This window comes from Myotis daubentonii, chromosome 16, assembly GCF_963259705.1.
Source record: "Myotis daubentonii chromosome 16, mMyoDau2.1, whole genome shotgun sequence".
Lineage (NCBI taxonomy): Eukaryota > Metazoa > Chordata > Mammalia > Chiroptera > Vespertilionidae > Myotis > Myotis daubentonii.
The window spans coordinates 32,901,951-32,928,386 of record NC_081855.1 but is presented as its reverse complement, the minus strand read 5'-3'; the positions used below and the strand labels follow the sequence as shown (position 1 = coordinate 32,928,386).

General features: G+C 58.7%; 1 protein-coding gene across 7 annotated transcripts; it reads left to right on the top strand.

The window, feature by feature from the left end:
• TSPOAP1 (TSPO associated protein 1) lies at positions 1–25,991 on the top strand. Of its 7 annotated transcripts, none has more exons than XM_059669596.1 (32): positions 2–1,203; positions 1,973–2,080; positions 2,344–2,472; positions 3,062–3,241; positions 3,778–3,963; positions 5,206–5,283; positions 5,370–5,453; positions 5,703–5,792; positions 5,979–6,101; positions 6,350–6,454; positions 7,810–7,860; positions 8,259–8,279; positions 9,332–9,536; positions 10,136–10,308; positions 11,513–11,628; positions 11,945–12,054; positions 13,413–14,243; positions 14,411–14,562; positions 14,873–15,247; positions 15,331–15,570; positions 15,893–16,075; positions 16,675–17,523; positions 18,153–18,255; positions 18,354–18,505; positions 19,314–19,482; positions 20,101–20,145; positions 20,572–20,604; positions 20,790–20,893; positions 20,984–21,055; positions 21,257–21,367; positions 21,890–21,951; positions 24,803–24,938. In XM_059669596.1, exons 1-31 carry the CDS (start codon positions 874–876, stop codon positions 21,917–21,919), a joined length of 5,538 nt encoding a protein of 1,845 aa, XP_059525579.1. In that variant the 5' UTR covers positions 2–873; the 3' UTR covers positions 21,920–21,951; positions 24,803–24,938. The 7 variants fall into 7 exon arrangements, 6 of the variants coding, with proteins under 6 accessions (XP_059525579.1, XP_059525580.1, XP_059525576.1 ...); XM_059669597.1 differs by lacking the exon at positions 24,803–24,938 and adding an exon at positions 22,822–23,183; XM_059669593.1 differs by lacking the exon at positions 21,890–21,951 and having other exon boundaries at positions 2,344–2,469; positions 24,803–25,991.
• Positions 25,992–26,436: the final 445 nt, after the last annotated feature.

The window sequence follows — 26,436 nt, the reverse complement described above, 5'->3', positions numbered from 1 at the left end:
TCTTCCCTGCTCACCCCCTAGATTCTAAGGCTCAGCCTTCTCCGCGCCCATCATCTCGGGGGTCGGGGCTGTAGGGGACCCCCTGCAGTCCCCAGAGCTGAGGCCAGCAGGGATAGAGACTATGAGGCGAGCAGCCCACCGACCCAGGCCTCCTTAGGATCAGCCGGGCTGCCCAGCACGCTATCCAGCTAGCAAGCAGCAGCGGAGAGAGGAGCGGGAGATAAAGGACCACAGCGGACCTTTGGGGACCACCCCCAGCAGCCTGCGGACCCTAAGCCGGCTGAGGGGTCGTGATGGATGGCCAGACTCACAGACGCTGACGGACACACAATGACACCGATGCACACAGCTGCACAACACTGAGAGGCTCGGATACCAGCAGTGACAGCATCACACACTGCCACAGCCCTGCAATACAGACACCCACACACACACAGAAACAACTGGTAACTCCGAAACAGGCGCAGACAGTGACACACAGACCGCTACCCTCCAACACACACAAGTGGGGATACCACCCTCCAAACGCGCCCACAAGGCAGCGCTGACCTGGACAGACAGACCTGGAGGCACGCACACCCAGGGTCTGCTGTCGGCGGCTTCTGCACACCCTCCCAGCCCTCACGGGGACACCCTGGCACATACACAGCCACAAACAGACATAGCTCACGTACCCCCGGCTCTAGCTCTGGCCATCCCGACTCCCGCAGCCTCCTTTGTGGGTGAGGAAGATCTCGGCCAACCTCGGATGGAGCCCCGGTAAAGCCAATTGCTCAGAGAGGAAAGGGCTTGGTCTGGCATGACCCTTGCCAGCCCTTCCACTTGGCTGGGTGATGTCCCCCAGCCCGAGTCCTGGGGCCCCTTGGCAGTACCATGGAGCAACTGACACCCCTCCTACGGCTGGGGGACCCCAGAGCTATGGAGCCATGGGCACAGCCTGCCTGGCAGAGCTGGATTCCAGGACAGGAGGGCGAACCTGGAGGTGCAGCCCCAAGCACTGCCGATACTCCGGCAGCTCTGCAGGTTGGAGAACTGAGGCCTTTGGAGAGCTCTGAGCCCAAGGGAGCCTGGAGCCCTGGGCCTGTGGGGGACATTGACCCTGAAGGAACAGAAACCGGGCTGCCCAGCTTGGGGCAGCAAGCAGCGAGCTCCGGACCCAGCTGCCCAAGGCTGGAGGACGAGGAGGTGGAGGCTTTCCATGAGGTAAGGGAGCGGTGGAGGGCTTGGTCTGAGAGGTGGGGGGCCTCTCCTCATGGGCATGATCTGCAACCCCGCTGCCCATCTCTCCTCTCCTGGTCTGTCTCCATCTGTGGTTTCCAATTCTGTGACTATCTGTCCTCCCTTCTTTGGACAGGAATCTCAGTGGCTCCATTTCTTGCCATCTGTCTGTCCTTCTGATTCTCTGTCTATCTGTCTACATTTGGCCGTGCTCCTACCCCCTCTCTCTCTGTTATTCTCTCTCAGACAGTCTGTCTGTCTGTCTGTGTCTCCTCCTCCCTGAGTCTCTGTTCTTGGGGGCTGGAGGTTACTGGGGTACCTGGAGCTATATGATGGAATCAGAGTGCAGAGAAAGCAGATTTAGGGGAGGGGGCTCAGTGTTGAGCTGAGCCAGGGAGGACAAGGTTTGGGGTGGGTGTGAGATGGAGGGAGTGGACTTTGGGGGAGGGGACCCAGGGACCATGGAGCCTGGAGGGGTGGGCATGGGAACTTGGGCTGGCATTTCCCAAGAGGAGGTGAGCAGGGATGGGAAGAATTGGGGACTACCAGAGAGGGTCCCAGGATCAGGGGTGCCCGCGCGGGCAGGGAGGAGTAGATAGCCCTTTCTCCTGGACCTCCTGAGCCGACTCTGAAAGCCTGGGATGTGGGGGAGAGCCTTCCTGTCTCTGTGTCTCCAGGGGCCATGGTGGGAGAGCGCTCGCTGACTAGGTCGGGTGGGTTCCTGAGCCCCTGTGCCCTGCCTTTCCCGTGCCAGGGCAAGCTGAGCATGGGCTTCGGGGACAGGCCCAGCCTGGAGTTGCTGAGGGCCCTGAGGGAGCTGCGGCAGCACTGTGCCATCCTCAAGGAGGAAAACCAGAGGCTGGTGAGTCCTGGGTCCTGGCTGGAGCTGGGGGAAGGCAGACTCAGACACTCTGCCCCTCTGCCTCAGTGTCCTCCTCACCCCATATATACCTCCCGCAGTGGGGGCCACATGGAGGTGACATGAGCCCTGACCCAGAGAGGGTGAGCCCTTATCTAGAGTTGCTGAGGACTCCACTGCGAGCCCAGGGCTCTAGCCCAGGGCCCGGGCAGTCAGGACTGGGTCAGCGGGTCCCACATGCCTTATCCTGGCTGACCCCTTGTCAGAGGAGGAGCAGCTTTCCAGAGACGGAGGAGAAGGTGCGGAGGCTGAAGCGAAAGAACGCCGAGCTGGCGGTCATTGCCAAGCGCCTGGAGGAGAGGGCCCGGAAGCTGCAGGAGACTAACCTGAAGGTGGTGAGGATGGGAGGCCGGAGGCTGCAAGATGAAGGCTGTGTGACCAGGGAAGAGGGAAGTCAGGGCTGGGCCTGAGGGGTGGGGTTTAGGAGTCGTGGACTCTTAACACCCAGGAAAGCAGGAACTCGGGGGGCCAAAGCGTAGGAAGGGCAAATGCTGGCCAGGCTAGGAGGCTGAGGCTTTCTGGAGCTACAGGAGGGAGGGAAGGGCTGGGCGGGGAGAGTTCCTGAGCAGGCAGGGAGCAGGATTCTGGATTACCACGCGCTGGTGCTGGCTACAGTCTCCTGCTGAGCTCATCTCTGGGTGCAGAGCCTGTGGGGGCAGGGATGAAGACCCATCACAGTGGCAGCCCTAAATTAGCAGCATCCTTTGAGCTGAAACTAGGATGTGTGGTTAACTCTGTCAGTCCTGCTTGAGGATTGCGGGGGTCAAATGAGGCTGTGGGTCCCCTGACGCCCCAGACACAGGATAAAAGCAAGAGGCCACACTTGTAGGTTTTCAACCTAACCCCTCCTTTGAGAGGAGCTGAGAAGTGGGAGAAGTGCCCCAGCCCTGAGATGACCATTGGCCTTACCCCTCCTCTGGCCAGGTGAGTGCCCCTGTGCCCCGTCCAGGGCCCAGTTTGGAGCTGTGCCGAAAGGCCCTGGCCCGCCAGCGAACCCGGGACCTCAGTGAGACAGCCAGCGCCCTGCTGGCCAAGGACAAGCAGATTGCTGCTTTGCAGCGGGAGTGCAGGGAGCTGCAGGCCAGGCTCACCCTGGCGGGCAAGGTGCGAGGAGGCCCTGGTCACCCCATCCAGCTCAGTCCTACCCAGAGCCACCTGCCTGGCTTGTTGGGATGTGGACCGAGATGTTAATGAGATGCAAATGAAGCGGGAAGGTGGAGGCTGCTGGGGAGTAGGTTCCCCTGGCAACGGCCCAGGTGGGAGCGGGGAGAAGCCTGAACTGAAGGGGGCGGAGCCATGAGTCCCAGACCTGGGTGTTTCTGTGCTCCAGGCTTCAGGCTGTGTGCCAGTGGGTTTGGCTGTATGAATCCACACATGTCTAACACTTGCGTCAAGTGATGTTCACAAGGCATTTAGCACAGTGCCGGGCACACGGCGAGTGCCCAGCAGATGAGTCACTGTATGTCTGCACGCGGGGAAGCAAATGCTATTCGCACGCACCTATGACCAAGGCATGTACTCGTATGCATGGGAGGATGTGCACGTTCCCGCGCATCAGAGCCCCTCTAGCCAGGGGACAAGTTGGGGGAGGGGGTGGGCAGGGGTTTAAGCCAAACTCCCCTCCCTGTGCCCCAACCCAGGAGGGCCCCCAGTGGCTCCACTTGAGGGACTTCGACCGACTGCTTCGCGAGTCCCAGCGGGAGGTGCTGCGGCTGCAGAGGCAGATCGCCCTGCGCAACCAGCAGGAGCCGTCCCCGCCGCTCCGGCCCCCGGGCCCCACTGTCCGGGTCAAAGCAGGAGCGCCCACCCCCAGGGCCCCGGGAGAGGTGAGCGCCGGCACCGGGGCAGGTGTGTGTAGATGGAGGGTGGGGGGGCCCGGGATCTCCTCCTAAAACGCGCTCAGAGCCCCGAGGATCCGGCGGTGGCGTGCGCACCCGAAGGGCTGGGGGACCTTTCCCGACACCCAGCGGTAGGGTCCGGGTCCAGCCTCCCAGCACTCGTACCTGTGCCCACCCCCGGGAGTTCGTGGTCCGCCCTCCGCAGGCCGGCGCCCCGCCCCGCCCCGCCGCGCCGCCGCCCCCGCCGCGCCGCCAGTGGTACGGCCTGGCCGCAAATCCCTGGTTGCCCTGGCAGCCGCCCGGGGCTGAGTCTGCGCGCCGCCTCCCGCCGCCGCTGTTGCGCGGGGACGCCCCCTTCAGCGCCCGCCTGGTCCGCCAGGCCCGCCCCCGTTACTCGGGGCAGCGTCCGCCCCGGCTCCAGGTATGGGCGACCCTCACTGGGCGCGGGGCTTAGCCCCTGTTGCGACGGCTAGAGACCCCACCCCGGGGGGGGCCCCCAGAACTTGGAAGTCTGGCTCCTCTCCATCCTGTCTCCTTGGGTAGCACTTAGGTCCACCTCCTTCTGGGAAGAGGGGTGGGAGAAGCGACTCCATAGCGACCCAAGCCTCGGGGTGTGGGGCGCTTCTTGCTAGATTTTGCCCCTCTGCCTGGCGCTGGGAGGGAGATGCATCCATCAAGACCTGTCCTTCTCTGGAGTTTGCACAGATAAATGGGGGGTGCCACAGGGTGGGCTTGGGGGGAAGCTTAGGAGGGCCTGGCCAGGTTTTGCATTGCCGGATGCCAAGCCCAGATTTGGATTGTCCAGAACCCCCAGCTCTGGGAACACCACATCCCCGGGGACCCAGGTGGCCGCCTAGTTCTCTGCCAGTCATGGAAGGACACCAGGGCAGTTATTGAGTGCAGAGCAGGGCTGCTGCTGGAAGGAGCTAAAAAGGGAAAGCTTTGGCCTGGATAAGGGACCCATCTCCCAGGGCACACATGGGCCTCAGGATCTGAAAGCACAATGTCTGGAGAACGCAGAGGTGCAGCCTCTGCAGTTCCACATCAGGTGGAGATGATGGGATGGGTGGGGAGAGAGCACCCCCCCCTTCGCCCCCCACTTCCTGCACAGGGATCTCTTGGCTGACTGTGAGGTGAGGTGGGAACCTCCCACGGACAGGCTGGGCTGGGAGCAGGCTGCCTTGGGGCCCTGTTCTCAGGTGCCAGTCCCGTGCCCCTGGGCATTTCCAGGCTACTCCCCAGGAGGATGTGGAAACCCCACCCGTGGTCCTAGGGGAGCCAGAGAAACAGCAGAGGGTGCAGCAGCTGGTAAGTCCCAGGGCAAGGGCTGGAGGAGGCCTGTTGTGGGCAGCTCTGCCTTCCCACATGAGGAGCCCTCGGTTCTGACCCCTCAGGAGTCAGAGCTTAGCAAGAAGCGGAAGAAATGCCAGAGCCTGGAGCTGGAAGCCCGAAAAAAGCAGAGGCGATGTGAGGAGCTGGTGAGCTTGGAGGGGCTCCCAGAGGCCAGCTCCCGTCCCCCAGGCCAGCCAGGTGGCGGCTCCCTCTCCGCTCGGCTTTTATCCTTGCCCTGAGGAGCACACTTTCCCTTGCTGCCAGGGCTCCTTTCCTGGCTGATGCAGGCTCCAGGTGGGGGAGGAAGGCCGGACTGGGGGGGCATGGTCCTCTGTGTGGAGAGGGGAGGAATGTGGGTGCCAGGCTCCCTCCCCAGAGCTCCTCTGGTCTCTCAGGAATTGCAGCTGAGAGAAGCCCAGAATGAGAATGCCCGCCTCGTGGATGAGAACTCCCGGCTCAGTGGGAGAGCCACGGAGAAGGACCAGGTAGCCACTCCACACAGGTGCTGTGTGGCTTGGGATCCTGCGAGGGCCCTGGTCCCTGGCAAGGGGCTGTCTCCTCCACACCTGGAACGGGGCTGGAGTAGGAAGGGTACTGTTCTCCCCGGTGAAGGAGCTGGTGGGACAAGGCTCACACACACGCCCAGCTCCCTGCCACTCCCCCCTCTCCAGGTGGAGTGGGAGAATGCAGAGCTGAGGGACCAGCTCCTGGGGGTGACACAGGAGAGGGACTTGGCCCTTCGCAAGAGCCAGGGCCTGCAGAGCAAGCTGGAGAGCCTGGAGCAGGTGCTGAAGGTGAGAGGGCTGTGTTGGCGGCGGAGGAGGGGAGAGTATTGGTACCTGGCACAGAGAGAACAGTGGGACAGTAGAATATGTCCTTTGTGGGGCACTGGGGTCTGAGGCCCAGTCTTGGAGCCGTGAGCCCCTTTCCTTTTGTAGCCTTAGAGGGTGTCTGGAACACATGTTATCTGAGCCCCCTCATCTTAGATCTTTACAGAAATGGTGGTGGGTCTGTGGCCTTGACACAGGGTCCTGTATTCCAGCACATGCGGGAGGTGGCCCAGCGGCGGCAGCAGCTGGAGGTGGAGCATGAGCAGGCTCAGCTCAGCCTTCAGGAGAAGCAGGAGGAGGTCCGGAGGCTGCAGCAGGTGGGGACAGGGTCGAGGGGGCAGGAGCGCTGGGAGAGTGGGAGGCTGCTGGACCTCAGCCTAGTCATCCACTCATCCAACAAGCATTTAGTGAGCACCCACTATGTGCCAGGTGCTGGGGGACAGTGGGCAAAGACCAGGTCCCTGACCAACCAGCAAATAAGCTGATCTGTGATTGAGATGATCCCAGTGGGGGAGGTGGATAGGGTTACGTGACCAAGTGACTGAGGGACTACTTTAGGTCAGCAGGGGAGGTTTAAATACCTCCAGGTCACGAAGGAGCCAGCTGAAAAGCACTCCAGGTAGGGGACCAGAAGTGCCAATGCCCTGTTGTGGGAAAGAGGTTGGGATCCAGACCAGAGTGGCTGGAACGTAGTTGGAGGGACAGAACAGCAGGGGCAGGCAGGAGCCAGATCACCTTGAGCATTCAAGGCTGTTGAAGGAGTTTGGATATTTTGCTCTCTGAGTGGTTAGAAGCTATTGAAAGGTCCCCAATAGGGAGCAGCATGATGCGACTTCATCATTTTAGAAGGTGACATTGGCAGCGCTGTGGAAGATGGGCTGGGGGAGTGGGCATGGAGCGGGGCCATCAGGTGTTGGGGCTGTTGCAGGGGTCCAGGTGGGAGATGGTGGCCAACTAGACTAGGGAACAGGCAGTGAAGGTGGAAACAAGTGGATGCATTTGAAGTGTATTTTGAGATAGAATCGACAAGACTCCATGGATTCCAGTCGTACAATGACAGTACCCACTCCGTTACCCATTTGCTGAGTAAACCCTGATAAAGGGTGGGGCTTTCACTCCCCAGGACCTGAGAGGCAGGGAGTCCTGAGTTCCGAGTTCTGTCTTGGCCGTTTGGGTTGTGTGTTAAACATTCAAGTGGAGATGCTCATAGACAGTTGGATCAATGAGTTTGGAGTCATGGGGAAATTGATCTTGAAGGTAGTTTTGGGGTCATCAGTGTGTTTAGTCATCTGACTAGAAGGGCCTCTTGGGAGAGAGTAAAGAGTATAAAATGGGCTCAGTAGCACCCCAACATTTGAAAGGGGAGCAGGAGAAAGAGACTGAGAAGGAGCTCCCAGAGAGAGAGGAGGGAAACTGGAGGGTGGGTGCCCCGGAAAGAAAGACAGCCTCAGGCCCACCTCTCCTTGACCCGGTTGCCTTCTGGCCTAAGGTATGGCTCAGGGGTAGGAGTCTGGAAGGGAGGAACCCTCAGCCCCTCTTCCTTCTGCCTCTCCCTCTCCTTCCCCCTCTTTCTGCCCTCCATCTGCCCTCCCTACCCTCCCTTCCATCTCCCTCTATCCCACCCCCATTCCTCGTCCTTCCCCTCCAGCATTTTGCCTCCTCCCACCTGTAGGCCCAGGCAGAAGCTAAGAGGGAACATGAAGGGGCCGTGCAGCTGCTGGAGGTAAGTCCCTGGAGGTGGCCACCAGCAACACCAGCTTGCGGGGAGGCAGGGGAAGTTCAGAGAGAGCTGGAGTGGACTGTGTGGGGTGTGGGGTTGCAGGAAGGGCCCTTAGATACTCTAGTGCCTGGAGAATCCCCTCCACCATTGGCCTGTTTCTCAGGCTAGGGTACGGCCAGGCAGGGTCTGGTGGCAGGAGTCTCATTACCACCACCACCCCCCCCCGCCCCCCCAGGATGCCTTCACCTTGACATAGCCTTCAATTTAGGAACTGCTCAGTCAGTCCAGGGAGCTGGCCAGAGGGTGTCCACTTGGGCCTCTGTCTCTCCCTCTCCCTCTCTGGGTGATGACACTCCGTCTCAGGATCTAATCTCTCCTCTGTGCTTTCTTTCCTGCCACAGTCTACCCTGGATTCCATGCAGGTACAGCCTCCCAGTCTCCCACCTCCCTGGCCCACTGAGCTGCATCTCCTCCCTCAGGCCCAAGTGGTCCCAACTCTCATGTCCAACAGAGCAAAGAGTGACCGGAGCAGACCTGAGAGTCTGTAGAGGGCTGGGGTTCCCACAGGACATGTGGGCCATCTCCTTGTCCCAGACCGGCTACTACACCTGGCAGACATGGGGCCTTCCCTCCTCTAAAGCCTAGCCACTGAGCCCATGAGCAAGTTCATCATCAGCCTAACCCATGGTCCTCTTGACATTGGCCAGGGGAGGGCCCCTTAGGTTGTGACTCTCAGAATACCTGACGAAGAGGTCTTGAGAATTGGCTCGTTCTTATCACAAGATGTCCCTAGCTCCCGTGTGTGGTCTCTCTGGGGACCTCTCTGAAGGCAGGGATTTGGGTCACTGACTGTGGGAGGGTGACAAGCAGCGGAGCCAAGAAAACTCCTGAGCTGATGTTGGTGGTAGTGATGGGATGGGAGCCATTCCTTTTGGCCTAGAAAGCAGCCAGAAGCAGGAAGTGCCACTGCCTGGGGCGAGAGGGTGTGCTGAGTGTGAAGCTGGCCCAGCTCTTCTCTGGAGGAGAGTCATGTGATGTCCCACAGCTCCAGCACTTTACCCTTAGCTTACACCAGTGATGGCGAACCTTTTGAGCTCGGCGTGTCAGCATTTTGAAAAACCCTAACTTAACTCTGGTGCCGTGTCACATATAGAAATTTTTTGATATTTGCAACCATAGTAAACAAAGACTTATATTTTTGATATTTATTTGATATATTTAAATGCCATTTAACAAAGAAAAATCAACTAAAAAAATGAGTTTGCGTGTCACCTCTGACACGCGTGTCATAGGTTCGCCATCACTGGCTTAGATACTACTAAGGGCAATGGGGCAGCCAGGCCCAGGATTGGTACCCAGGCCTAGGGGCTGGGCGATGTGGTCTGAAGCCCTGTGTGCGGCTATGTGGAGATGGCACAGGTTGGGACTGGGCAGCTTTGCCGGGCCTGGTGGCTCATGGTGGGTCTTGGCTCAGGTCCGGGTTCGAGAGCTCGAGGAGCAGTGCCGCAGCCAAACAGAACGCTTCAGCCTCTTGGCACAGGAACTCCAGGCCTTCCGCCTGCACCCTGGCCCCTTGGATCTGCTCACCTCAGCCCTGGGCTGCAGTACCCTTGGGGATCGCCCACCACCCCCCTGCTGCTGCTCCAACCCCCAGCCCTGCCGGGGATCCGGCCCCAAAGGTAAGGTAGACTCCCAGTGCCATGAGCCTGGAATCCCCAGGCTTGGGGATTTGTATAGAGCAGGAAGTTCAGGGTCAGAGAAGGCTAGCAGTTCACCCGAAGTCACACAGCAAGTTAGAGCCAGGTCTGGAGTGGCTGTCCCCGAGTCTGGCCCAGGTGTCTCAGGCCACTGCTCCTCCCCTCCAACAAGACCTCTGTGCTCGTGGTCGGGAGTTGGGCTCTAGAACTCGACAGCAGGCAGTGTGGGCTTGTGTGGGCTTGTAAGGAGTTGGGCATCAGACCTGAGGGTCCCAGCTCTGTTCACTCAATAGTCCATGCAATGTTGAGCTTACTGCTGAACCACTGGGCCCCTGGTTTCCTAAGTTATAATAAAACAAAAACTCGGTGCACCTCTTCAAGCTGCTCTGAGGATCATGTGAAATAATATATGTAAAGTTCCTCTACCTCTACTCAGTAAGTTTTCCCAAATATTTCCCTTCTTGTAAGGAAACCCAGCTATGGCGGGCCTGACCCCCATGATCCAAGCAGCTGGACTTTGGTCCCTGGTCCCTCTTCAGGCCACAGACCCCACACCCACCCATGTGCCATCTTTTCTTTAGACTCTGACCTCCCGCCGGGCTCCCCAGGACGCTGCACCCCAAAGTCTTCTGAGCCTGCCCCTGCCCCCCTTCCCGGGGTCCCTCGAAGGACAGCCAAGAAGGCAGAGTCTCTCTCCAATTCCTCTCACTCTGAGTCCATCCACAACAGCCCAAAGTCATGCCCTACGCCTGAGGTCAGTGCTGGGGAGGGGCCTGGGTTCTGGCTCTGCCTCGGCAAAGTGGGAGGGGAGGTGGCCCTGACCTCTGTGGGGTCCCCAGGAGTTGGGTGACCTCTGGCCTATGAGGGGTCCCACGTTGGGAAGTGGAGCCAGGCTCTGGGAGAGAAGGGCCCGTAGATTCCTCCTGGTCCGCAGGGAACTCAAGGAGGAGCCATCTTGGTCTCCAGGGCCACCCTGAAGGCCCTACCTTGAGCCACCCAGCCCCACCCCTCTGGGGCTCAGGGAAGCCCTAGAGAAGTCCTGGGTTGGCTGGAGGGAGGTACCCTGGCGCCAGGATCCACATAATGAGACTGTTCATGAGAGTGGCTGCAGCAGAAGTGATGGGCGTGTGAGAAAGAGCACAGGTTCCGCGATTCCGATCCCAGTGTTGTCTTAGCAAGACCCTTTCTGGGATCTGGTTTCCTTGTTTGGATTTTGGAGCTAATAAAACCTGCCTTGTAAGTTTGTTGTGAGGATTAAATGAAAAAAATATAAGGAAAGTGCCTCCCTCAGTGCAGAGCACACACTAAATACTTCAGTGTGGCAGCCACAGTATTATTATCACCGAGTTCTTGGGCATCACTCCCAACTCTTCCAATCACCTCCTACCTCCCAAACTCCAGAAAGCGGAGGGGCGGGCTGGAGCCGCCCTGCTGCCCCAGGTTGTGGGAAGTGGTAGAACCCAGCCCCGGCCCTCTACTGCCCCCTTGTGGGACAGAGTGGTGGTGCTGGATTTGGATGCCCAGTGCTCAGTGCACTTCTCACAAAGGGACAAAGGGACTTCTTGTCCTTCTGCCTCCTTGCCTTCACCTGTTTATAGTTCGAGTGCGTTGCTGTGTTTTCACCTTAAGGAGACAACTGCCATTGGACACCCGCCCGTGCCAGTGTGGCCGGCCCCCTCTCCGATGGGGAAGGTGGTCGTTCCCTGGGCTGGTGCAGTAGAAGTCAGGGCTCCAGGAGGGACCCAGGTTGTCCCCACTCCCTCTCTCTGCAGCAGCTGGGCTTTGCTAGGATCTGCTGGCTCAGGAGTGGATTTAGAAAACAGCGGGGCTCATTGCCATGGGCCTGGCACTCATTTTCCCTTCTCAGAGGGTCCTCCTCTGGCTCAGCCTGGAAACCTGCTTGCTTGGCCATTGGCCCTGGGTCATGGCGAGGACTGGCCCTTTCTGTTTTCCCCCAGGTGGACACAGCTAGTGAGGTGGAGGAGCTGGAGGCAGACACCGTCTCCCTGCTCCCAGCAGCGCCAGAGGGCAGCCGGGGAGGAGCCAGGATCCAGGTCTTCCTAGCACGCTATAGGTGGGCCTCTCACCCTGCTCCCTATCCCCCCAGCATGGGGGGTGGGTGGGAGGAAGGGGCCTGGAGAAGACAGAGGCATCTGGGGAAGATGGGGTTGGTGTAGGGATCCCAGTTGAACATGTGCTCTTAACCTACTTGGGCCAAGGTGGGTGCAGTGAGCATTCTCTTTGGCTAAAGGTGGACAACCAAGTCTCCATAAAGGCCTGGGGCAGTGGGGAGAGGAAATGAGACATGGAGGTAGGATGTAGGTCACAGTCATCCTCCTCCTCCTCCTCCTCCTCCTCCACCTCTTCCTCCTCTGTGCCTCTTCCAACAGCTACAACCCCTTCGAGGGCCCCAATGAGAATCCAGAGGCAGAACTTCCGCTTACTGCTGGCGAGTATATCTACATCTATGGCAACATGGATGAGGATGGCTTTTTTGAAGGTAGGAAGGTGGTGGGGTCCTTCTGTCCATTCCTCTGCTTTTAAGCTCTTCTTCCCAAAGACCTCCACCCATCCGTACCCTCTCCCCAGCATGCTCGGCTCGGCCCCCCGTCACTTTTCAGACTCACCTACAAGGCAACAGAGACCTGGCAGCCTGTGGGGAAAGGGGAAGGAAGGGTATTGGGAAAGGGGGCAGCTGGTGTGACTGCAGGCCAGGACAAGGCCTCGCACAGTGCAGATGACAGACAGTGGCACGGGATTTTGACTGAATTCACTTTTGTGCTGGCAGACAGAGCATGGCAGTGTTCAACACCAGTGACATCGAGGTCAGACAGGCAGCACAGATCTGATGCTGGACTCAGCTGGGTGTAGGGAGGAGGAATCAGGGTCCAGAGCCCAGGAAAGGGTGTTAGCAGGTAGTTAGCAGGTGTCAGGGCCCAGGCAGGGCGGTGGGCTTCAGAGCAGTTCTCCAGGGGGGAGACCAGGCAACTGAGGCAGATGTCCCATTACTGAGACTGGGGAACAGGGCCTGGGGATTTCTCCTTCTCTCAGATTAGCTTGACATGACATGCTGTGTGCCCAATTCCTTCCTTGACGTCCCTCAAATAAACAACAGCACATGTTACAATACTTGGTGGTCAAGTGTTCAGGGGAGCTGGCACAGGTGACAGAACTGACCTTTGGTGGCTGCCTAGACCAGCCGTGGGCAAACTACGGCCCGCGGGCCGGATCCGGCCCTTTTGAAATGAATAAAACTATTGGAAAAAAAGACCGTACCCTTTTATGTAATGATGTTTACTTTGAATTTATATTCACACAAACACTCCATCCATGCTTTTGTTCCGGCCCTCCGGTCCAGTTTAAGAACCCATTGTGGCCCTCGAGTCAAAAAGTTTGCCCACCCCTGGCCTAGACTGACCGCCAGTCATGCTCCCGGCCCCGGGCCTGCTTCTAATCCCATCCGGAGCATTCTTCAACACGCACCTCCTCAGAGCACCGACATCCGCCTACATCCTTGTAGCATCAGTGTCACCTCCGGACTAGATAGAAACGCACCATCTCAGCTTCACCCAGACCTAACAGAATTAGAATCTGCATTTCAACAAACCTCCAGGTGATTCACACGCACATTACAAATAAGGAGCCCTGTGCCCTATAGCCGCAATACTGTGATCACACTTACGAGAACGAACAGTAACTCCCTAATCTAGGTCTTGACTTTTAAAAGTACTGACAGGCAAACTTTGATTTGAATCAGATGCTTAAGATCACCCACTGACCATTGCTAAAATGCACTCATTGGACTGGTTTTTCTCTGCCTCCTCTCTGCCTTTCCCTTCCCTGCCCTCCCGTCGCCAGGGGAGCTCATGGACGGCCGAAGGGGCCTGGTTCCTTCCAATTTTGTAGAGCGCGTGTCGGACGACGACCTCCTGACCTCCCTCGCTTCGGAGCTGGCCGATTTGTCCCACAGTTCAGGCCCTGAACTTAGTTTCCTGAGCGGTGGTGGAGGTGGCAGCAGTAGCGGGGGCCAGAGTGTCGGGGGACGCAGCCAGCCCGGATCAGAGGAGGAGGCTGCAGGGGATGAGCTCAGTCTGAGCCCCTCACCCGAAGGCCTGGGCGAGCCCCATGCTGTGCCTTACCCCCGCCATCTGGCCGTCCTCAAGCAGCTGGCCCACAGCGTGGTGCTGGCCTGGGAGCCGCCTCCTGAGCGAGTGGAGCTGCGTGGCTACCAGATCTGCGTGAATGGGGAGCTGCGTCAGGCCCTGGGACCTGGGGCGCCCCCCAAGGCTGTGCTTGAAAACCTGGACCTGCGGGCCGGGCCGCTCCGTGTCTCTGTGCAGGCCCTGACCAGCCGGGGCAGCTCTGACCCTCTGCGCTGCTGCTTGGCCATGGGTGCCAGGGCCGGGGTGGTACCGACCCAGCTACGCGTCCATCGACTGACAGCCACTTCTGCTGAGATCACCTGGGTGCCCGGCAATAGCAACTTGGCTCATGCCATCTACCTCAACGGGGAAGAGTGCCCCCCTGCCCGCCCCAGCACCTACTGGGCCACCTTCTGCAACCTGCGGCCTGGCACACTCTATCAGGCCCGCGTGGAGGCTCAGCTCCTACCTGGCGGATCCTGGGAACCAGGCTGGGAGAGGCCGGAGCAGCGGACTGCCACCCTGCAGTTCACGACACTCCCAGCAGGTCTGCAGGCTTGGGCATTGACTGTCCGTAACACCCAGCAGGCCAGGCCCTGGGGGGTAGAGGAAGGAGAGACTGCTGTTATTAGCATTTCCAGGGAAGTGGCAAAGTGGGCGGTATCTTCAGGGGTGAGTGTCCTGCATTACTGGGTCTGTGTCCCTCCCCCCCAGGCCCACCCGATGCCCCCCTGGATGTGCAGATTGAGCCGGGGCCCTCTCCTGGAATCTTGATCATCAGCTGGCTCCCCGTAACCATAGATGCTGCTGGGACCTCCAATGGCGTCCGCGTCACAGGCTACGCCATTTATGCCGATGGGCAGAAGGTACGGCCTGGCGACTGTCCGTCTGTACCCTTGCCATGCTCTGAGCCTGGTCTCCCCAGCCTGGCACAGCGATGCCCAGCCCCTGGCATTTGGGCGCTAGGTAGCAGATTAGTTAAGAGCATGGGCTTCGGTAACTGGGATTCAAAACACCATCCTAGCACTGAAGCCCTGTGGCAGGCAGATTAAATGAGACAGGCAGGGCAAGGGCTCAGCACGGCGCCTGGCCAGCGCGAGTCACCGCGGTCGTTGTGTCCTCACACTTGGTCATCCCAGCTTCCCTTTCCCGTCCTGTGCTCCCTCCACCCTGCAGATCATGGAGGTGGCCTCGCCCACAGCGGGCAGCGTGCTGGTGGAGTTGTCCCAGCTGCAGCTGCTGCAGGTGTGCAGTGAGGTGGCCGTGCGCACCATGTCGCCCCACGGCGAGTCGGCCGACTCCCTCCCAGCTCCCGTGGGCCCGGCCCTGGCTGCGGCCTGCCTGCCCGCCAGGGTCTCCTGCCCCTCACCACGGCCAGGCTCAGAGGCCAGGCTGCCCCTTGCTCCAGCCTCTCCAGCTCCCGGAGACCCCAGCTCTCCCCTCCGATGCCCCGAGCCCCATGGAACTAGAGAGCCCCATGGAGTTCCTGCAGCAAGCCCTCCCAGAGAGGCAAGAGGATCCCAAGAGGAGCCCACAGCACCTTGCTCCCAGGTACCCTACTGGGCAGGGGGGCGCAGGTGGAGGCTGGGAGAAGGGCCGGGGCTTGGGCCCTTCCTCAGTGCCTTCCGTTCCAGGAGGAGGCCGGGGCAGCTGTGCTGGGCACCTCAGATGACAGGAGGGCCAGAGAGCCAGCCGTGGGGGAGGGAGCTCCCGGCCCTGCAGCGTCCTCACTGGCCCAGGACGAGGCTGAGGGGACCGCGGGAGAGGCCTGCCTGGCACCCTGCTCCACGGAGGGGGCACTGGCCCCGAAGGTGCCCTGTGCTGAGGCCAGCCTTGGAGGAGACACGGGGGCTGGGCTGAGGCCCAGTGCTGAGGTACGGGGTTAGGGACATACTGGTGCCACCTCAAAGAATCGGGCCTGCCTCCTTGCCTCCTGTCAGCCAAAGCTTGGCCCCTCTGCTGGTTCTGTGCTCTGGTCTGTGCTGCATACCTGTCTATTTCTTTGCCACTGTATCTTCCCAGATTTCTCCTCCAACCCCTCGCTGTGTGTACCCCCATTTGGGACACGACCCTCTCCCTCTGCCAAGGGGTTCCTTTCATTCTGGCTTCATTCTGGCTGGGGCTGACCCTGCCAGGGTCCCCCACCCCGAGTCCTTCTCTGCCCCCCCCCCACCTCCTTTGTCTCACCTCTTGCAGAAGGAGGACATGGCAGAGCTCGGGGTGCGTCTGGTGAACTCCCTTGGGGACCATGGCCGAAACTCAGATCTGTCAGACATCCAAGAGGAGGAGGAAGAAGAGGAGGAAGAGGCGCTGGGTTCCAGGGCTTGCTCTTTCCAGAAGCAGGTTGCTGGCATCAGTGTCAGGGAGAATGGGCCCAAGGTAATGGGGTGAGGAGGGGCTGGTGGGCCCTAGACCTGGGGTTCCAGGGGTCTCTACCCCATGTGTCAGCAGCTGCTCCAGCCACCAGTGAGTGCCAGCAACATTCTAGGTGTGTGGCCTGGGCCCTGTCCTGAGCCCCAGACAGGAAGTGGCTCAGGATTGACCTCTGCCCTCCAGGGAAGAAAGGGGAGGATGAGGAGCTCTTTGCGGCACCTTCTCTGTGTTCAGCCCACCAGATGCAGCTCCCTGGCCATCTGAGATCCCTGTGTTGGGAGCTACTGGGGAAGGAGAGGGGAGTCCTCTCTGCTATTACAGGCACGGCCTGCTCCTGTCACTCAGGGCCCTGAGCATCTGGGCAGCCATATCCTGGGTGTGATCCCTCATTCTGTCTCTGGCTCTGTCCTGGACACACCATGTGACTTTGGGCCACCCCCCTCCCCCGCTCTGGTCCTTCCTCTTGGAGGAAGCTAAGGGAGGCCTTGAGGTTACCTGTAACCCCTGCTCTCATCTGAGGGCAAAGGTCACAGCTCTTTCTTTTTTCCCATGGACCTCTCTTCCCTGCTGCCCTCCTCCCCCATTTCACCCTCCCCATCCCCCAGCCCCAGCCCCAGCCCCAGCCTGAGCCCTTCTCTGAGACTGACAGTGACGAGGAGATCTTGGAGCAGATCCTGGAGCTGCCCCTCCAGCAGTTCTGCAGCAAGAAGCTTTTTAGCATCCCAGAGGAGGAGGAAGAGGAGGAAGAGGAGGAGGAGGAGCCTGGGGCAGGCTCTTCTTCCCAGGACCGCAGCCCACGGGAGCCTGCATTGCTGGAGCTGGGCAGTGACAGCAGTCGTCCTCAAAGACCTGGACCATGTCCCTTGTCTCCTGAGCCCTGCAGTGCCGGGGACCACCTGGAGGACATGGCAGGGCTAGTTGGTGGAAGCAGCTGGGGGAGAGGAAGTGGCTCGACCGAGAAGCCCCCAAACCGCAAGCGGTCCCCAGATCCCCGTGAACACTGCAGCCGCCTTTTCAGCAACGGCGGGACCCAGGCTGCTGGACGACCCGGCCCCACGCGGGAGAGGGGTGGCCCACCTGTGGGCGAGGGCGCCAGGGGTGGACCAGAGGCTGGTGGGAGAGGGCGGCCAGCCCCTTCCCAGAGGTACCCTCATGGCCGGACTCCAGAATCTATCCTGACCAGCTGCCTCTCCCCCAAGTGCTTGGAAATCAGCATCGAATACGATTCTGAGGATGAGCAGGAGGCAGGCGGCGGGGGTGTCAGCATCACCACCAGCTCCTGCCACCTCAGAGACGGGGAGGCCTGGGGCACGGCGCCCATAGGAAGGTCCAGGGGAGCTCGGAAGGCCAATTCAGGCCCCAGCCCCTACCCACGCCTCCCGGCCTGGGAGAGAGGGGAGCCAGAGCGGAGAGGCTGCAGTGCGACTGGCAGAGCCAAGGAGCCAGCCTCCCGGGTCCGTGCCCACTCCCCACCCCGGCAGCCCCCTGCCTGCTGCCGCCCGGCGGCTCTGCTTGCTGCCCACCAGCCACTCCCATTCCACGCTGCCGCCTTCATCAGCAGAGGTGGGGCTGGGCCTCTGGGCTCCCTCATCTGTCTTCCCACCCGCATTCCACTGCTTTGCTGCTTCTGCTGATCGGAACCGGGAGGCACCACATTCTGTTGTTATTTAGTCACCAATTGCCGGCAGCCGGCCCCCGGCCTTTGGGCGGGGTGGCCCTTTCCTCCCCTTAGGACACTGACTGTGATGTCCAGCGTCACCCACCCTGACCCTGAGGAGAGGCCCTCCTCTCAATTTCTCCTGGGTCAGCTCTAAGCTCTCACCTTAGTCCCCTCCACTGCACACAGCTACCGGGGTGGCTGGAGCTGGGGCTCTCCACCGGCCCTTCCTCCCCATGGGGGTGTCTGAAGTCTCCAGTGAGGTTGGACCGAGACTGCAGGAGAGGAATGTTGTGTCCCTGCTCTGCTGTGCTGCTTTTGCTGACGGGGCAGAGCTGGGGAGCACGTGCGGGGTCCTGCCCCTGTTGAGGTGCCCGCCAGAGGGATGGTGTGACATTTCTGCCCTCTGTTGCCCCCTCTTTGCAGGCAACGGAGATTGGAGAGCCCAGAGGGCAGGACAGGTCTGGGCAGAGGGGCCCCCTTCGGAGAGGGACCCGAGCCCCCAGGCCAGACGCCGCCACCGAGCTGGGTGAGCACCTGATGGGGGCGGGGCTGGGTGGAGGGGGCCTTTCCTAGCCTCTTGGCCAGAGCTCATTATCATTGCTCTCTCGCCCCAACTTGCCACAGCCCCTCCGAGGAGCCGCCCAGAAGTGCTGGCTCACCAGGACCTACCTGTCAGGGTCTTCGTGGCTCTGTTTGACTACGACCCTGTGTCAATGTCACCCAACCCCGATGCTGGGGAAGAGGAGCTCCCCTTCCGGGAAGGCCAGATCCTGAAGGTGACTCACTGTCTGGGTCCTCCCCCCTCCCTCCTCTCCTGTGTGGAGATAGAACCCATGCATGGGCCAGCACACAGCTTTTAGAGCCACGTGCAATGGGGTTGTCACTTCTGGCTGTGTGACCTTGAATAGATGAACTCTTCTGGGCCCGTTTCCTCATTGGTAAAATGGGGATAATGTTACTGTCTGCCTCACAGGGCTCTTCTGAGGTTTAAATGATTCAATTCACATAGAGTACTTAGGCTGCCTGGCACATAGCCCGATATAACCACTGCTGTTAACATCACAACATATATATTGATTTCAGAGAGGAAGGGAGATGAGAGATAGAAATGTTAATGATGAGAATCATTGGTCGGTTGCCTCCTGCACCCCCATGCCCCCCACACTGGGGATAGAGCCCGAAACCCGGGCCTGTGCCCTGACTGAGAATTGAACCATGACCTCCTGGTTCATAGGTTGACGCTCCACCACTGAGCCACATCAGCTGGGCAGCATCACAACTTTTATTGTGCTTCCAAGCATTTATTGAAGGCTTTTGCTCTTGCTCTGAGGTTGCGGAGATCTAGTTTGAGGTAGGGCCAGGGGAATGAATGGACGTGCAGGTAGTGGGTGACGATAATACAGAAAAGGCTATTTTCTTTCATCTCTCTGATCCTTATTCTTGGCCCTTCCCCCCTATTTCGTGTTCCACAGCCACAAAAGGCAGAGCGTTCTGCAATTCCAAGTGTAGCGCTGCGGGGCTGGGGCCTTGGGCACAGGGAGCAAGCTCAACTGGCCTCCTGACACAGCTGGTCTTTGCCTCCAGGTGTTTGGGGACAAGGATGCTGATGGCTTCTACCGGGGCGAAGGTGGAGGCCGGATGGGCTACATCCCCTGCAACATGGTGGCTGAGGTGGCTGTGGACTCTCCTGCAGGGAGACAGCAGCTGTTTCAGCAGGGTTATTTGTCCCCGCATGGTCTCGTTGAGGGCTCAGGTATGACCTGCCGCTGTGCCTCCGCCAAGGCCCCCACTCCAGTTCCAATCCCCCCGCCCCCCAAGCTTTGTATGTCTGGAGTATGGAGCATTTGTGTGTCTGGAGAGGTGGGGAGCCTCAGTTTTCAAGAGTCTCGCACAGCCACGGGGGCCTCACAGACGGAGGCCAGTGTGGCCACAGCAGCGAGCTGCCACATGGAGCAGGGTCTGCTGCAGAGGGGATGGGCTTTGTATTTTGGATTCTGGAGGTTAGGGATGGGAGAGGAATGCTCTTTTTTAGAAAAACATTTTTTTATTGGTTTCAGAGGGGGAAAGAGAGATAGAAACATCAATGATGGGAGAGAATCATTGATCGGCTGCCTCCTGCACGCCTCCCACGGGGGATCAAGCCCGCAACCCGGGCATGTGCTCTGGACTGGAATCGAACCTGGGACTCTTCAGTCCACAGGCTGACGCTCTATCCACGAAGCCAGCTAGGGCAGGAATGCTCTTTAGAAACATGTGCACAGGGACCCTGGTGTGGCCCCAAGAGGAGACTCCAGAGTGACTGTCCTATCCCCTGCCTCAGTTTCTCTCTTATATTCACTTGCCTTCCTGGATCTCTTTCTGTCCTCCACAGCCCGAACAACTGGGCCTCCCCCCAAACCCCGCCGCTCTAAGAAAGGTGGGTGAGACCCCCTCTCCTTTGGGGCCTGTGGGGATGAGTGGGGATGGGGGTCACTGCTTGGCCCTCTGGGGACACACATGTGGGGTTTTGAGGAGGTAAAGGGGATCAGGGCAGACCTTCACACCATCCACCCTTCTCGAGGAGGTTACTTCATTCTAAAGGGGACCAGAGTGGCTTGCCGGGCCCTCTGTCCCAAAAAGCCTCTAACTGTAAACTCTGTGCAACCTGGAGGAAATCACTCACCCTTCCTGGGCCTTAGCTCATGGCCCGCACCAAAGGGCTGGGCTCATGTGCTCTCTGAGCATCCTTCTCCCGCATCCCTGAGGTGAGGCTGAGCATCCCGCCCGCCCTGCCCCATCCCCTGCTTGGGATGAGCAGGGATGTGCGGGGCGGGGCTCACACACACACACGTTCTCTCTGCAGCTGAGTCAGAAGGTCCGGCGCAGCACGGTGCAGGTGAGGGGCCATCCTGCGTAGGGGAGACGGGGAAAGCCTGGGGCGGGCGGTCCCTCTGGTCTGGGCTCGGAGGCTACAATGAGTGGGGGGGTTGGTGCAGAGGGGGTCAGCCAGCAGACCTCCAGTGCAGAGGGGGTGGGATGGGGAGTCTAGAGAGTCCCGAGTCTTCTCCTCTCCCCTGGCAGGCCCCCCCCAGCTGGTCTCCTCTGCCAGCCTGAGAGCCCCCCGCTCCATGGTGGCTGCGTTTGACTACAACCCTCGGGAGAGCTCCCCCAACATGGACGTGGAGGTGAGGACCCTCAGATAGAGGCCAGCCAACGTGGGTGGCGGGTGGCAGGGCCTCCCTGGGCCTGACCCCTGTCTCTCGGTCTCTCCACAGGCAGAGCTGCCCTTCCGAGCAGGGGACATCATTACTGTGTTCGGGGGCATGGACGATGATGGCTTCTACTATGTGAGAGCACTGGGGAGAGGGCTCTCCCAGGAGCTGGGGAGGGGATGAGCAAGGGTTCCCCACGACGGACGCCTGGGGGAATGGACAAGCCGCCTCCCATGACAGAGATGTTGACCCCAGGCTGTTCAGGCAGCTTCGGGGTCAAGGGGGTGGAGCTGAGGCCTGTTTCCTAATCTCAATCTCACCGTATCTCCTCCCCAGGGGGAACTAAATGGACAGAGGGGCCTGGTTCCGTCCAATTTCTTGGAGGGCCCTGGGCCTGAGGCGGGCAGCTCCCACAGGGAGCCTGGGACGCCCCCGGCCGAGAGTCAGGTCAGTGAGGACCTGGTGTGGGGGTGGGGCCAGGGCAGTGTGGAGGGAGGGGTGCAGAGGGTGACAACCAATGAGCACTGCCCAGGCTGGAGCTGCTGAGTTCTGCCAGAGGAGCCCCTTCAGCAGAGGGGTGATCCCCAGCCCACTGCCCACACCCAGGGCTGACGCAGGTGAGGGGCCCTGTGGAGAAGAACCCCTGTGCCTCCACACCTCTAGCCTGGTTCCAGGAATCTCCTACCTGCTGGGTCTCCCCATCTCCCCAGAGCCTTTCAAAGCCAGTTGCCCAGCCGGGCAGCTTCCTGGGTTCTCACGCTTAGAGCGTGCCTCTTCCTGGGGTGGGTGGAGTACAGTTAAGCTCCAGCCTCACAGGGCAGGGGGAGAGGGTAAGGAGGCCCAGAAAACCCCAGGTGGTCAGAGGCAGTGCAAAGCAGGGCCGGCCCCTGTGACCTGGCGACCTGGTGACTGAGCGAACCCGTGGGTCTGTCTGTAACCCATCTCCTCTCTTTGTTCCCTGTTCTTCAGAGAACGAGGAAGAGAAGAGTCCAGTGCTAGATGGAGATAGATATATGTAGAGAAAGCGACATGTAAGTGGGGGGCTGGCCCCTGTGTCCGTGTGACCCCCACTCATCACCATAACCAGACAGCACTCCTTTGTCTCGCATGCCCGAGCTGACCTGGCTTTTCCACTTTCCTCCAGGGAATAAGAGAGGGAGATCTTGCTATGAGGTCATAGGCTCATTCCCTCCCCTTGCCTTTGGCCAGTGCCAGCTGTCATAGAAACACGTCATCTTAGTATATGATGTCCCATATCAGCGGACTCCTCAGATATTCTATAACATACGGCTTATAGAATATTACATGACATCCACATTATGACTCATCGGTGTATTATGATACTATATGCAATGGTATTATAATATTATGATTATTATTGGTGACAGAAGGATGACACTATAAAGCCACCAGTAATAATAGTCTCCCACCCTTATCCTTGTCGTCATGACCCGTTAGGGGATCAGATGCATGATCTTACTTCCAACTCTCAATTTCCACTGCTGAGGGGCATACAAAAGGGTGGGGGCTTAAACAGTGGAGTCCATAGATGAACCACACCCCTCCTCTGGGGGGGCACTTAGAGACCCCCCCTATTTCCCCAGCAACCATTCCCTCCTGGCCAGCCATCAGCCCTGCCAGCCATCAGCCCTGCCTGGTTGGCAGTAGATGCCGTAACCTCTAGGTGCTAGCAGACCTCTTTGTGGGCAGGCCCTGCTACATCACCTCGGCCTCTCCTCCCCCTCAGCCTCTCTCTCTCTCTCTCTCTCTCTCTCTCTCTCTCTCTCTCTCTCTCTCTTCCTTGACTGGAATCGAACCTCAGGCCCTTCAATCCGCAGGCCAACGCTCTATCCACTTAGCCAAACCAATCTGCGCTCCTCTCCTCTCTTCTTTTTCCCTAGAAGAAGGAAAGGAGAAAGGCAGAGGGTTTGGAATCCGTACCAAAAGGAGGGATAAAGAACTCCACTTGGACACAGAGCAGTCCAAGGAAGACCCCAGAGGCTTGAAATAGTGTACAACTTGGGGAATTATGATGTCTTCCAACCATAAAGTGAAAGAAAGAATGGAAGGAGATGAGGTTGGAGAAAGGGGTCCCAGGCTGTTCTCACATGGAAGTCATTACAAGGCCTCTCTTTCCTGCACTCCCTCTTCACTCTCTTTCTCCCTTTCACCAGGTTCACCTATTTGCTTTAAAATAACCCCTCAATTGAAAATTGAAAACAATTCAGGCCTTAGTCAGGATTTTCACCTTTATCCTGAGAACAATAGGAAACCACTTGGCAGACTTAATTAAATGAGTGGTGAGAGCTTTTTAAGTTTATTCTCGTTGCTGCATTGAGAATGGTCCGAGAAGGAATGCACAAGAAAGATTTGGACAGAGCAGTCAGGTGGTGATAGGTAAGAGAGATCATGGGGAACTGAAGTGGTGGGAGCAGTAAGATAGAAGGAGTATTGGACAGGTGTAGAAAGTATTTCTAAAGTAGAATTGATAGGTCTTGCTGATGGGTTGAATGATCTTTTACCCTCTCTGCATCCACCCCCTTGGGCATTTAACTTTGAAGTGTCCTCTGCCTCTGTCTCTGGACTTGACCATGTGCCTGGCTTTGGGTAATAGAATGAAGCAGAAGTGCAAGTATGGTGCTTCTAAGTCTCCAACTCGAGAGGGCTTGCTCTTTCTTGTGTTTCTGTCATCTCCATGAGGACCTTCCTGAGGTAGCCTACTGGCACAGAACAGATACGTGGCAGAGACTTGAAGTGCCCAGTCAGCCCAGTTGAGACTCGTCTTCAGTGGTCGGCAAACTCATTAGTCAACAGAGCCAAATATCACCAGTACAACGATTGTAATTTCTTTTGAGAGCTAAATTGTTTAAACTTAAACTATATAAGTAGGTGCATTGTTATTAACTTAATTAGGGTGCTCCTAAGGCTTAGGAAGAGCCACACTCAAGGGGCCAAACAGCTGTATGTGGCTCGCGAGCCGCAGTTTGCGGACCACGGAGCTAGGAGGTTCAGCAAGGGAGAGATGCTAAAGGAGGGGCCAGGGCAGCCTCCTTTGTGCTGGGGGTTGAGTAACGCCCAAATATCTCTGGTTTCAGGATCCCATTTGCTCTCTCAGGGCCATTCAAGGAAGAGTTCCGATCTCCTCCCCATGGAGTGGCACTGGCTCCCCTCCATAAAGGCCCTGGGGGAGCACATCTGCTGGGCTGGAGGGCGTGCCCCTTTGCCCCCTGGAGGGGACAGCTGCCTCTAGTGGTCCTGGTTCTTGCTCTCCCTTCATTGCGAGGGGATGACAAGGGGGACATTGGGGAACTCCTCCTGAGGGTCAGGTCCAAGGACTCTTGAGTTCTGTCAGCTCAGCACCCCATAGAGAGACCCAGAGAAAGGGAGGGGCTTGCCCAGGGCCCAGGTGAACAGGAGCAGAACTGCCTTTGCCTCTGTCCCTTCAGACTCCTAGCTTAGTGCTCCCGTAGCATCACTGTGCTCACTCACCTCTGTGCTCTGTGTGTGGGACAGGCAGGGTGGCAGGGCTCTGTGTTTGTTGTTTGTTTTAGAGAGTGAAAGGGAGGGAGGAGAGGGGAGAGAGAGAAAAAAAAAACATTGATGTGAGAGAGACACATAGATTGGTTGCCTCCCACAAGTGCCCCCATTGGGGCTGGGGTCGAACCTACAACCCAGTACGTGACCTTTCCTGGGAATCGAACCCGCAAACCTCCAGTGCACGGGCCGATGCTCTAACGACTGAGCGCACCGGCCGGGTGGGCTCTGGTTCTTGACCATGGCTCTGCAACATGGAGTTCTGGGCCCCTGAAGCTGTAGGGTAAAGGCGTCAAATTAGGGCCAGGAGTTGGGCCCTGACCTTGTCCCTTTTCTCTCACATTCCAGGACTGGGCTGGCTCAACACAAGTGCCCCCGGGGCCTCCAGGTGGGCCCTGTGCCCCCGGCCCTGGCAGCCTTCCCAGGATTGAGCTGGGGGCGCCACAGGGCACAAGCGAGAAGGTGCGGGACCTCTTCTCCAAGGGGAAGCAGCTCCTCAGGAAACTGGGCTCTGGGAAGAAGGCGTGATGTCTGGCGCATCCTGCAGAAGGAAGTGGTCCCAGAGGCGCCCCCCGGCCCCCCCGCCCCCCCCCCCCTCCTGTCCTGGGGGTGGGGTGGGAGGAAGGCCCTGGACTTCTATTCTTCTGAGTTAACACTGTGGCAATTGGAATGGAATCAGAGACTCGGGGCAGGTCAGAGCTAAATGAGCCCTTGAGGATGAATCCTCTGAATGGGCACCTTCCTCTTATAGGAGGGGACACAGGCCCAGAGAGGAACTCACCATGGTCACAGAGCCAGGACTGGACCCGGGACTCTTGGCTCTTGGTACAGTTTCTCACCACGGGATGCTAGTCCCTTCTCTGGCCTTCCCCCTCCTAGGACAGGGGACCCTGGGGGAGAAAGGGGCCTGTTCCCTTGGATGGCACTGGCTCTCCCGATCATGTCTTCCCTCCCCTGAAGGAAAGTTTGCACTGGATTGTCCCTTGCCCCTCCCCACAGGCCGTGTATATATGTACATACTCAGTGCCTCAGTCTAGCTTCCTCCATCTCGCATCCATTGCACAGGCCCGGGAAGGAGAAAGGCCATGCCAAAGCGGGCCTAACCCCCAGAGCTCCACCCCTCCCTGCCAGCCCGGCCTCTGGCCCCGGTGTGCCCCCAACCCCAGAGACCCAGGGGGCCAGAGGCAGAAAGCAGGGGTTGGGTTTGCCTTATTTTGCTCATCAGATTGAATTTCTCTTTTGCATCGTTTTCCTCTGGCCCCTGCCGGAGCGCGGGCTGGGGGAAGGACAGATTTATGCAGCTATTTTCATACATTCCCAGTTCAGAGCGGGGCGGGGGCGGGGCTCTCCACCCTCCCCTCACCATCCATCCCACCGCCTTCGCCTGCCTTCGGGGTGAGTGTCTGCATGTTTCCTTCGCTGTGGTGGGAGAGTGTTTGACTGAACCCCACCCCCACCTTGGTCTCCAGGGGTGAGGAGTGGTGGGGGTATTTGTTTAAAAAGACATTTTATTATAATAAAGTCTATTTTCACAAAACCCATGCTGGATTCTACCTCGGGCGAAGGACTCCTCAGGTAGCGCGTAATGCTAGTCTTGAGAACCTAGACGTTACATCCCAGAGTGCCCGGGGCAAAATGAATGAACAGCAAGCAGCTGTTGAGTTTCTTCTCTGGAGAAGAAAATTTGTCAGCTTCCTGAGTCCCTGGTTGCAGGGCCAGGTGTTAGAGTTGGGGCAGGGTCCTGGAGGGAGAAAGAGAAGGGGACGAAGGGAGCACGGAGAGAAGGCGCATTCTGCAATCTTGAGTCCCCTGTACCAAACTCAGGGAAACAAAAGATGCAAGAAAAACTAACCAAAGAAGCAAACACTCACCATGCATAGCAAGACTAGAAACGGCAGGATTCCAGAAAAGACAAACAGATGGAAGATCCTGCTCAGAACCCTCCAAGCAGGCTGCCTGTGGAGGAGTTCCTGCACGCTGCT